Source organism: Canis lupus, chromosome 26 (genome assembly GCF_011100685.1).
Source record: "Canis lupus familiaris isolate Mischka breed German Shepherd chromosome 26, alternate assembly UU_Cfam_GSD_1.0, whole genome shotgun sequence".
In the NCBI taxonomy this organism is placed as follows: domain Eukaryota; kingdom Metazoa; phylum Chordata; class Mammalia; order Carnivora; family Canidae; genus Canis; species Canis lupus.
Window position 1 is genome coordinate 461,278 of NC_049247.1, and position 12,215 is coordinate 473,492.

The 12,215-nt window shown below is 49.3% G+C and overlaps 1 protein-coding gene across 6 annotated transcripts in view; it reads left to right on the top strand.

The window, feature by feature from the left end:
* Positions 1 to 12,215, top strand: part of POLE (DNA polymerase epsilon, catalytic subunit) — a 52,674-nt gene that overhangs the window by 15,968 nt on the left and 24,491 nt on the right. For all 6 annotated transcript variants that reach the window (XM_038574611.1, XM_038574616.1, XM_038574612.1 and 3 more), the window contains exons 17-26: positions 1,050 to 1,178; positions 1,257 to 1,359; positions 1,464 to 1,610; positions 2,011 to 2,156; positions 5,112 to 5,260; positions 6,483 to 6,575; positions 6,775 to 6,919; positions 9,199 to 9,356; positions 9,686 to 9,881; positions 11,106 to 11,320. In XM_038574611.1, coding sequence (XP_038430539.1) covers positions 1,050 to 1,178; positions 1,257 to 1,359; positions 1,464 to 1,610; positions 2,011 to 2,156; positions 5,112 to 5,260; positions 6,483 to 6,575; positions 6,775 to 6,919; positions 9,199 to 9,356; positions 9,686 to 9,881; positions 11,106 to 11,320 — 1,481 coding nt within the window. The remainder of the gene's footprint in view (positions 1 to 1,049; positions 1,179 to 1,256; positions 1,360 to 1,463; positions 1,611 to 2,010; positions 2,157 to 5,111; positions 5,261 to 6,482; positions 6,576 to 6,774; positions 6,920 to 9,198; positions 9,357 to 9,685; positions 9,882 to 11,105; positions 11,321 to 12,215) is intronic.

The window sequence follows — 12,215 nt, forward strand, 5'->3', positions numbered from 1 at the left end:
TGTGTGAGGCTGGGACTTGGGGTTCAGGGGTCCTCAACTTCCTTGGACAGGAGTGCTGCGTGAACTTTACTCACGTATGCAAACACTGTTCATGCCGAGCATCCGCTTTCTTTCTCAGAGTCAGCAGTGTGTGTGCAAGCAGAGGACCCTACCTGACCAGCCCCAGTAGGGACCGTGAGCCCTGGGCCTGTGAGCCTCCCTGCACCAAGGCACTTGGCATATGTTGTCCTAGTTTGATGCTGGGAGCATGAAGCTCATCCCAGCTCAAACCTAACTTCCTGACTCTGCCCCATGTGCCTTTTCCCTTGGCTGGTTGAGTTCTATGTCCTTTCACTGTGAGTCACTGCACTATGGCGTGGTCCTGGGGACCCTGACACAGCCTGGTGTCTGCCAGGGCATAACCAAATTAGCTCACTGCTCTGGTTTTGAGTCTACTCTTTGCTTTTGCCCTCTGTGGGTAACTTAGAAGCTAACTTCTACATTTACAGGGTTCTCATATTTCATGCAGGATATCTGGGTATTTGGGATCAGGAGGACTTTTTAAGCTAACTGCTCATTTTCTGGTTTATAAAGAAATGCTGGAGACCATCTAGCACCGAGGATCAGAACATAGCATTTGGGCTAAGGGGGCCTATGCTTGAGCCCCTGCTAATCTCTTGTGACTTCTCATCTATCAGGTGAGGGGTTGCTAAGGGAGGGGTGTCACATGCCCCCACCATGCAGGGCACCCAAGAAGAGTGCTGTTGATATTCTAGCCGGGTCTTATCCTCACTGATGGATGGCCCTGCCGTGCAAGGCTACTACTCTCTCACAGTTTTCTCCCAACCCTGAAGGTCCTCTAGGGCAGAGGCTTCTGCTCCCCGATATGCTGTCCTCCTTAGGGCTCTGTCTTTTCTTGCAAGGGTCCTGTACATCCAGGCCCTGGTGTTGGTGGCCATTGTTTACTGTCCTTCTGGGACCTACGGGTGCTTTCTTTGTAACCGACAATACAATGACCATACAATCTCAAGTTTTTGCCTTGGGTGCCACTCCTTTGTCCTTTCTCTTAGGTGTGTGATCAGATTAAGACCAAGCTCACCTCCCTGAAAGATGTTCCAAACAGAATAGAGTGTCCCCTTATCTACCACCTGGATGTGGGGGCCATGTACCCTAACATCATCCTGACGAACCGCCTGCAGGTGAGACAGATTCCCACATCAGCATTGAGCTCTTTCTGCCCAGACCCTAACTGATCCCCCTGCTGCCCTGCCCTGCAGCCCTCTGCCGTGGTGGATGAGGCTACCTGTGCTGCCTGTGACTTCAATAAGCCTGGGGCCAACTGCCAGAGAAAGATGGCCTGGCAGTGGAGGGGCGAGTTCAGTGAGTGCAACACCAGGGCGGGGGTGGGGTAGCTCGGTGGGGTGGCTCAGTGGGGACCAGATGCATAGGTCCCTGTCATGGACTCTCCTCTGTCACCCTCCTAGTGCCAGCCAGTCGCAGTGAGTACCATCGGATCCAGCACCAGCTGGAGTCAGAGAAGTTCCCTCCCTTGACTGCAGAGGGTCCAGCCCGGGCCTTTCACGAGCTCTCTCGAGAGGAGCAGGCTAAATATGAGAAGCGGAGGCTGTCAGGTGAGCAACTTTCAAATGCTGTGCCGCCTCTAACTTGGGCCTTTGTTGGGTCGTGTTGGTACATCACTGCCAGAGGTCACTTAAAGGAGATGTTGCACTAGATGAGATCACTGTGAATGGGTTCTTCCTACAGCCTTTATTTCTTCTTTAGTCAGTGTTCAGATGATGAATTCTCCTTACTGTGCTCTTGAGGAATTTGGTCCAGTCACACTGGGGCTGTCCTTTTCTTGATAGGATAAACCAGCATGTATCTTCCTGACTTTTCTGCTGCTTTGTGTTAACCTAGAAAGCTGCATTTGTTGGCATCTGTTGCTTCCTAGCTTTCTTTGGCTATGTCCAGGAGGCCTGGCTCCCTCCTATGTGGAGTCTCTCATGCTCCCCTGCTCTCTCTGGGCCTCAGATTACTGCCGGAAGGCATACAAGAAGATACACGTCACCAGGGTGGAGGAGCGCCTCACCACTATCTGCCAGCGGGAGAACTCTTTCTATGTGGACACAGTGCGCGCCTTCCGAGACAGGCGTTATGAATTCAAAGGTCTCCACAAGGTGAGCCTAACCTTTATGAGGTCAGGACAGAGTCTAGTTTCTGAGATGAGACTCTTTCATGTGGGCAGTTGTAACTTCTCCACCTAGGATGTATGACTCCCAACCTCTAGGCTCTCATGGGTTTGGAAAGTAACGAGTGCACAGTTGTTTTTAGCTTTTAAGAATTAAAAACTTGAGGCCTTGAAACTATTCTGAATGACTGCTTTTGAAATATTTATGTAGAGCCAGGGTCAGCATACTATAGCTGAGTAGTCCATTTTTATCAACAAACTTTTATTGGAACTGAGCTGCATTCCCCTGCAGCAGGAGGTGAGCCCCTGGCATAGAAACAGGCTGCACGAGTACAGTAACCACCATGTGGCCCTTTAGTTTGCCAGCCTCTGATGGGAAGAGGCAGAGGGCAATTTACTGACAGGTTTCATTCAGTATGATCAAGGAAGGTCCATAGCAACACCTCAGTGATCGTCGCAGATTGTTATTTTAGACTTGAGCAGGTGGAGTTATTTCTCCTGAAAGACCTTTCACGACTAGACTCCGTAAGGCCCCTGCTCTGATAGATTCTTGTCATCACATTTTATTATTACTACCTGTTTTGCTGGTTTTTTTTTTTTTGTGGTCAAATAGACATAAAACTTAACATATTTAATAAGCGCACAGTTCTGTGGCATTAGAGACATTCACACTGTTGTGCAGCTCCACCTCGTCCCTCTCCAGAACCCTTCATCTGACAGATGTGCCCATCCTTCTTCCTGTCTCAGAATTTAACTTCTGTGGGGCCTCTAGGTCAGTGGAGTCATGTGGTGTCTGCTGATGACCGGCTCCCTCCCTCAGCATCATGTCTTCAGGGCTCGTCCTGGTCGTGGCAGGTGTCAGAAGTTCCTTCCTTCTGAGACTGAACAACAGTCTGTTGTGTGGATGGACCACATTGTATTCACCCTTCATCCATGGGTGCTGGGTGGCTTCCACGTTTTGGTGTCTGAATGATGCTGCTGTGAACGTGGGTGTGCAATACCTCTTCAGGTCCCTGCTTTCAGTTCTTCCAGGGGTTTGCCCAACTGGAATTGCTGGGTCCTATGGTAATTCAGTTGTTAATCTTTTGAGAACTGCTGTATCATCATCTCATTTTGTTTCAATTGAGTATTAAGTTTCTTATTCCTTTGTCTCTCTTCACATAAGCACTAAAAGTATAGTGAGTGTATTTGTCTCATTTTTCAGAATGTAACTCAGTACATGGCAAGTAGTAGGTATTCAGTAAATATCTTCTTTTGTTTTTTAAATAGATAACAAACTTTCAAAAAAATTTCCTTCTCATACTGGTGAGAAGTGAAATATTTATGGCCTGCTCTGTGTGTCTTTGTTAGTTGCTCTTACTAGGGGCCTCTTGAGTAGCTCTTGTTACCCGAAGTCGAGTTAATACAGAGACATCTTGGCCTCAAGAAAGCCAGTCCCATCACAGAAATGCACCCCACAGTTTCTGCTAGCGAAGACTTGCTTCATCTCAGTGAAGCAGGTGTAGCTATTCTGCCACTGTGAGTCTCATCCACACACTGGGGATGTCCTCTGGCCTTGTCTTCTAGGCTGAGCATCTCAGGATGTGCAGCCTGTGGGTATGATGGCCAGGTGTCACCATGTGCCCCCCTCAGCTGCACTGGGTGGTGCTAGAGTCTGGTACCCCAGGCCCAGCATTCGTGATCTGTGGCTTCCAATCTGATTCAGATTCTAGAGAGCCTTTCATTCAGTCAAGATGTTTGTTGTCTATTTTTTGCCAGGCTTCTCGGTATTGAAACGCATTAGCCGGGGGAATGATGGTGAGATGTTATGGGGCAGGAGAAACTTCAAATGTTTGACAACTGTGACAGCAAGTAGGGACAGACATGCAGCTTGGGCAGGAGTGAGTTCAGGTGCCCCTGAGTGCCCATGCTGGTCACCTTTCCATGTGGGCAGTTCTATGGACTTTGACAAAAAACATACAGCTGTGTAACCACCACCACAGTGAAGAGAACATTTCCATCACAACCATTTAGAACAAGGTCCTTTGTTAGCTTGATCATGTCTGTCTTCCAGTGCTTGGTACAGGATCTGATGAGCAGCTCTTGGTCTACCAAGAGTCATGGCTCTTGAGTCAGTTATTATCTTGAGATGTTGCCTTTACTGCTGTGCATTTTTGCTCTCTGCCTGTTAGTAGTTTCTGAGTTCTGTTGTTGGAGAAGACCAGTAACTCAGATTATTGACTTCACTAAATCAGAGTAATTGGAATAATGGCGCATGTTGGGAACCCTGATACCTCTTGGGTGGCGTGAAGCCTCCGCCTCTGTTGCTGGTCTCAGACTTCGGTTTCATAATTTCTCTAGTTTACTGTTGGGTTCTGGGTTCTGTCCCAGGAGACTGAAGTTGTTCCAAGTGTCCAAGAGAGTTGCCATGGTATTTTCTCCCTGTCTTTGATCTCACAAGAATAAAAACATAATGTGGATACAATCCTTTGTGTTCAGAAGTCATTTCAGGACGTCTGCCTTACACCGGGGGCAGTGCTAGGTTACTGATGGCTCAGGACACATGGGGCCAAGTGTGTGGTTCCGGCCTGGCTGCAGGATTGTGGGTTGTGCAGACCTGGGAGGGACATGTTGGTACCATACCCTTGTTAAATTTTTCAGGTGCAGCAATAGTGTGGTGGTTGTATAAAATGTCTTTATTCTTACAAATTGTGTGCTGGAGTCTTTAGGGGGGGTCAGGTCATGATGTCTACACCTTTGCACTGGCTGTGCCTGTGAAAGGAAAGGGATAGAGTAAATGCTGAGGGTCAGCAGTGGTTTTTTGGAATTATCTATTGTCTTCAGTTCGGTTGATTTTTGAAGTTTTCTATAGATTTGAAATTTTCAAGCTATTAAACTTTTGGGCCTTTGTGTGAAATGTGAGCTGAAGAAGCTGGGAGGCCATCAGTGTTTTTGTTGTTTTCAGGTGTGGAAGAAGAAACTCTCTGCAGCCATGGAGGTGGGTGATGCGGCCGAAGTGAAGCGCTGCAAGAACATGGAGGTCCTGTATGACTCCCTGCAGCTGGCGCACAAGTGCATCCTCAACTCCTTCTATGGCTACGTCATGCGCAGAGGGTAGGCTCCTGCCTGAGGGCATGAGTCAAGGGAGAGCCAGGAGAGTTGGTGCCTGTGGGCTTCATTCTGAGGGAGGTGGGAGAGATCTGGCTAGGGCGGGGGGCTGGGGTACGGCCCCACTGTGTGGGGTGCCAGGAGATGCATACTACAGGCATGTTGTCTCCAGGTCTTGGGCTAGAGATGGTGATTTGGTAGATTCCAGTATATTTATTTGACTTAGTGAAAGTCATCACTTGGAGGCTGTGGCGAGGCTCCAGGCAGTCCCTGAGCAGCACAGCGTGACTAATGAGGGGTGTGAGGCCATTCAAGGAGTCAGGATGGCCAGGAATGGGGGGGCCTTAGAGCCAAGGTGGACTGTTTCTGATGGACTTGGGACCAGGTGGGACCTGAATGGTGGGCAAGGACCTTGGGGGAAGGGGGGGTGGGGGTTGTGGAGGCCTGGCCACTGTGGTAGGGGTCATGAGGAGGGTCAGCATGGTGGCTCTGGAGAAGGAAAAATATGGGGCACTGGGGATTAGGTTTGAGGGAAAGTTGTTTTATTTTTTGTTGTGGTTTTTTTTTTTTTTTTTTTTTTTTTTTTTAAGATTTATTCTAGAGAGAGAGCACGTGCTCACATGTGTACAGGACAGGGGGTAGGAGCAGAAGGAGGGAGAATCCCAAGCAGACTCCTCACAGAGCGTGGAGCCCAACACACGCCTTGATCCCATGAACTGAGCCAAAACCAAGAGTTGAATGCTTAACTGTCTGTGCTTCCCAGGCGTCCCTATTTTTTTTGCTTTTTAATGACAGAAGGAGGGGCGAGAAACAGGGCAAGAGTGGAGGCCCCAGGGGCAGGAGGGGTGGACCTTGGGTCACCTGACATCTCTAGATGAGACTTGGTTTGGGGGCAGTGAGGCAGATCTAGCGGGAAGCTGAGGCTGTTGCGAGCTTGTGTTTTCCTTGAGAAGTCAGAGGATGAGCATGGTGTCTGGGAGATGGGGAAGGCAGGAGATGGTGCTGGGGATGGTGAGAGGGCTCATGGGGACACACAACCTCTGGGCTGGTGCTGTGGCAGCCTGCTATATCTTCCAGCTCTGCACCCTGAAGGAAGCACAGAGGTGAGTGCTTCTGTGGTTCTCCTGCCCTGCTTCAGACAGCCCCTGCTAGGTGTCCTTCTCTTGCCCTCTAATGACCCTTTGAGGGGAGCCCTCCTCCCCCGCAAGGCTGTGACTCTCTTCCTCAGGGCTCGCTGGTACTCCATGGAGATGGCAGGCATTGTCTGCTTCACAGGGGCTAACATCATCACCCAGGCACGGGAGCTGATTGAGCAGATCGGGTGAGTGCTGTGCTCTGGTCAGCTGCTGTGAGTGAACAGCCTAGAAAGGAAGGGTGAGGAGTGGGAATAGGGAGTGAGCAGGTGGGTGTTGTGTTTCATGGGTCTCCAGCCAGGTAGGGCCTTCATGCTGGGTTTCTCCCTACATGGAGGAGGCCATGGTCCAGTATTCATATGGCCTTGCTTCTCTGTTTCTCTGAAGGAGACCCTTGGAGCTGGACACAGACGGAATATGGTGCGTCCTGCCCAACAGCTTTCCTGAAAACTTTGTCATCAAGACAACCAGTGTGAAAAAGCCCAAGGTGACCATTTCCTACCCTGGGGCCATGTTGAACATCATGGTGAAGGTGAGCCTGGGTCTCCAGGGAGGACCTGCCATCTGGGCCTGGGTTCCTAGCATCCTCACTCTGATGGAGATTTGGGAGGGGGACTGCATTGGCTCTCAGGTGTGTGTATTCCCTCTCCAAGCATCAGACTACCCTACCTGTGCCATTCGGCTTTTCTGTAGCCCGGGGATCTGTATAGAAAATGCTGTGCTCTTAAGTTTTCTCGTCTAGCACAGTGTCAGACTGTTTTACTTTTAACTTATTTTAAAATACTTGTAGACTTACAGAAAAGTCATGAAAATAGAACAGAGATTTGCATATATCTTTTAGCCAGCTTCCTCTCACGTTAACATCTGTAAACTGTTATCAGAACTAAGGAACTTATGTTGACACAACACTGACCAAGCTTGAGTCTTTATTTGGATTTCCCTGTTTCACCAGGGCTCCACACTGGTGTGCTTGTCCTGTCTCCTCTGTCCCTTCCAGGCTGGCCATTCCCTGTCTTCAAGGAATCCTGCTAGGTGTTTGTTGAAGGTGTCCCTTTTGGATCTGTGTGTTCTTTCTTGTCATTAGAATGAGGTCATTACGGGATGCCTGGGTGGCTCAGCGGTTGAGCATCTACATTGGGCTCAGGGTGTGATCCTGGGGTCCTGGGATTGAGTCCCCATCAGGCTCCTTGCGGGGAGCCTGCTTCTCCCTCTGCCTGTGTCTCTGTCCCTCTGCACTTCTGGTCACTTCTAGGTCAGCTCCTGCCTGGTGGCCTCCCCCTGTCCCACCCACTGTTCTGCTCACCTTCTCCCTGCAGGGGTAAGTCAAGGAGCCCACACTCTGGGGGACGAGCATCAGAGAGTCTGGCCGTGTGTAGAGACCAGCGGAGCCTTGAATGAACACTGGAGGAGATACTTGCGACTCTACAGTTGTCCTGTATCTCTCTAATTTTCCTTCGTTTGAGTATCTGTCGGTGATTCTGTGGTGGCTTTCCCCTCTGGCAGCTCTCTTTCCCGCATTCCTGGTACATTTATTAATTGGAATCCTTGTGTAAGGAAGCATTATCACCTTTCCTTCCCACTTAACCCTGCTTAGTGATTTCCTCGTCCTATTCTGGTATGTTTGTGACTCTGCTTGTTCCTCCTTCACATTTGCCTACATATTCTTGACACATGCCTCTGTTCTGTGGTTGGAGTTCAAGTGTGGATTTTTTCTTTTGTTTTGTTTTGTTTTTTTAAATTGCACTTTCTTACTTCCTGGTCCTGTAAGATGCTCCAGCCTCATCTTGAGTTTTCTTAGTCCCAGCCCTGGAATCAGCCATTTCTCTAAGGAGCCAGGTCCCTTTTATTGGAAACCAAGGTCAGGTGCAGGTGCTTGTTGTTACTGGGTGTTACTGCTTCTAGTTGCTCTCAGTGAATCAAGCTAGGAGAGATGTGTATGCCTGAGACCCGCCTCACCCACACATGCATCTGGATTTGTTTGTCTGCATGTACACTATAAAATACAGAACGTGAGTCTGCATTGATCTGTCCAGCCCCTAGCTGGTCCCCTTTCCTCATTCTTTCTCTTATAGTGAAAAGCCTGTCCCTCACTTTCTTGGTATGTTTATTTGCTTAGTGTGTGTGTGTGTGTGTGTGTGTGTGTGTGTGTGTGTGTAAAGTGGCTTCAGGATTGTGCCATCACGTGTGTAAACTTACTGGCTACAGCACAGTGTTTGTGTGTGTAGTTGTTTTTCTCTTTGGTTTGTACTACCCTGTCAAAACAGGGTTTGCAAGAGTGACTTCAGTCGGCCCTTTAGCGGGATTCTGTATATAATGTGGTCAGCTAGTGTCTTCCAGTCTGCAGTCCCTCTAAGGTCTACCCCATGTCCTAGTTGAATATTTTTTCATTTGCTTCTGGTAAGATTCACTCTTTACAGAGTGCAGTTCTGTGGTTTTTGACCTACATGGAGAGTCATGTTTCTACCACCACAAAGCAACACAGGACGGTTCTATCACCCGGAGGCTCCCGAGTGCTGCTCCTTTATCATCAGCCCCTCTCCCCATCCCCAGACCTTGGCTACCCATTGTGTTCGTTGTGCAATAATTCTATCTTTTCTAGAATGTCCTGTGAGTGAAGCAAGTCATAAAAGCTTCTGGATTTCGCAGAATGCATTTTAGTTCATTGACGTCTAACATGTGTCAGAACTTAACCTCTTTTTCTGGCTGAGTGGTGTCTGCTGTACAGTTTGCTGGTCCAGCCAGTCTTCAGAGGGCACCTGTCACTTCCAGGATGGTTGGGAGTGAGGCAGCCACCTTCCTCTTGGTTTGCAGGAAGGCTTCACCAATGATCAGTACCAGGAGCTGACTGAACCATCCTCACTCACCTATGTCACCCGTTCAGAGAACAGCATCTTTTTCGAGGTTGACGGACCCTACCTTGCCATGATCCTTCCAGCCTCCAAGGAAGAAGGCAAGAAACTGAAGAAGAGGTAGGAATCTCAAAGGCTTGTGTTTGGGAAGAAAATGAATGGATGATTGAACAACCCATCCAGGAAGTAGACCAGGAGGCCAGATGGGAATAGTGCTGGTTTTTTACCTTTTTGATTCAATTTGAAAAGGTAGTAACATGAATACCACCAGCTCTTGCTCTCTACCTGTTAGATTCTGGTTGTACAGACTGTAGGCCCTTACAAGCCTCAGGTGGCAAGATGTTTGCTGCCTGGTAGATGCTGGAGGGGGAGGGTCAGACAGAGGGCCAGGACACGGAGCCAGCATCCCAGGCTCCCATTCACTGCCGTGCTCGCCGGGGGGATTCCAGATATGCTGTCTTCAACGAGGACGGTTCCCTGGCTGAGCTGAAGGGCTTCGAGATCAAACGCCGAGGGGAGCTGCAGCTGATTAAGATCTTCCAGTCCTCAGTGTTCGAGGCTTTCCTCAAGGGCAGCACCTTAGAAGAAGTGTATGGCTCTGTTGCCAAGGTGGCTGACTACTGGCTGGACGTGCTGTACAGTAAGGTGAGGCCACCCCCTCCTTCCCTGGCTGCGAGGGTCCTGTGGGCAGAGGGGTGCTGTGTTCCCTGGGCTCCTGGAGAGCCAGGGGATCAGGGCTAACCCTGACAAAACCCTAGGACTGCCCTAGTTCTGGTGCCTCTCAGGATCCCTGTCAGCAGGAACCCCGTGTCCAGGGACAGAATTCTGTGAAGGAAATAAATGGCACAGAAAGATCAGTTGTGAGAGATAAATTTACCAGTGATCCCATCAACTTCTTTGATTTTCTAAATCTTTGTAGACTCTGTAAATGGGTATGTAGTTTCTACAGTGTAAACAATGGTGCTGGCTTCCCTTTAGAAACATCTCACAGAATTTTTTCTTCCCTCTTTGTTAATCATTAGTCTGTATTTCATCAAGTTCACATTACTTAACTCCCATAACTATCCACTGTTGCTGGGGATCAGATAGGCTTCTGGTTTCCACTGCGGTAATGTTGCCTTCAGCATCTCTGTACACATGATTTTCCTTCCTTGCTTGCATTGTTTGCTAAGAGGAGGCTTTCTAAATGAAAAGTATCCTGGAATATTCTGGAACATTTTTCTGTCTTCCTTTGTTTTGTGGGCTCCTGTAGCTTGGCATGTTGTCTTGTTCTGAGGGTTGGCCATAAATGAGAGTAAGTGCCAAGAGAGAAAAACACACAACACAGGATCCAGGCAAATATTACAGAATGTTGGGGGCAGAAGACCAGGGGTACATGTACACAGGAGCAGCTGGACAGAGAAGGCAGTGCTTGCATGTGGGAGCAGTGGAGCTGGGAGGTCAGGGGTGTGTGCACGCAGGAGCAGTAGAGCTGTTTGCTCTCGGCCTCTGACTCCTCATTGGTGAGGAGTGCTTCTACCCCTCAATGGGTCCATGGCTCTCCAACTGGCATAGTAGCTCCTCCTTTCCCTGTTTTTCTTTTCCTTTTAGGAGAAAAATCACCAGTTCTGTCTCTCTCTTTTGCAGCTCTGGTATCAGTAACCCAGTTGTTAACATCTTCTACATAGTTTAATGGTGTGGCAGTTAAGGGTTTGTGTAAGGATTTGTAAGTGTTGCTGTTCGCTGGTGGGAGACAGCCCTGGTATACTTCTGCCTCCAGCTCATCTGGCTGGAAAAGGTCAGATGACTCTGGGAGGAATGTTGTCAGTGAGCCTGGGGTAGCACTCCTTCCCTTCTGTGTGATGTTGTACCTGTTGCCTCTCTCTTCAGGCAGCTAACATGCCCGATTCTGAGCTGTTTGAGCTGATCTCTGAGAATCGCTCCATGTCTCGGAAGCTGGAAGATTATGGGGAGCAGAAGTCCACGTCTATCAGCACAGCCAAGCGCCTGGCTGAGTTCCTGGGAGATCAGATGGTGAAGGATGCAGGGCTGAGCTGCCGTTACATCATCTCTCGGAAGCCCGAGGGCTCTCCGGTCACAGAGAGGTAAGAGTTTTTGAGGTTGAGGAAGGGATTGCTTCATGTCTTGGATGCTCAGTTTGGAAGCCTGAGTCTGTTATGGAACTTCTGTACCTTCATAGTGAAGTGAGTTTCCTTGAAAAAGGATGGTTAGATGTTAGAGGAGGTGAGGGGACTGGGCCTTGGGCCCCTGCAGAACCTGGGTTCTTAGCAAGGCCAGACTGAGAGTACCCTCAGGCATAGAAGTGTGGGGGTGGTTAGGGGGTCAGCTACTATGGGCACCATCACAGGGTTCAGTTGAAGTCTAGGGCAGGGCCTTGGATCTCTCACATCCTCGAGGAGGCTGTTGCCACCCTGGCTGGAAAGGTCTCAGTGGTGAGCTGCACAGAATGCTCCAGCATCTGAGGCTCTGTTGTACTGCCAGTGCTGTATCCCTTAGCCATCTCTACTGACAGACGGAAGTGTCCTCCAGCTTCTGAAACATGTCCAGAATAATAGCAAAGGATTCCATCAGACAGCATCTTCCACTCTCGACTACAGAAGTTTCGGAGTCAGCAGGTGGTTCTCTTGTCACTCCCTTGCTCATCAGGTTGCTTGAATTGTGCAGGGCCCACATGAACAAAATAGAAAACAGTGCATTGAAGGCTCCTAGAATGGGCTCCTAGAATGGGCTCCTAGAATGATAGGTCTTATTCCTGCCCGTCATTGTGTGTCTGTGGTAGGGCTTCCCACCAGGAATTCAAGGGTTAGAAGTGATTCTGTGGACAGGCCTTGAGAAAAGTGCACAGATGGCCCGGGGGAGGGCAGGTGGGGTTGGGGGGACAAGTACTAAGTACCAACAAGAGAAAATGTTTCAAAGATGGCCAGAGCTGTGCTTCTGTGACCCTTTGTAACAGGGCCTTATTGCTCCTTCCACAAAGGG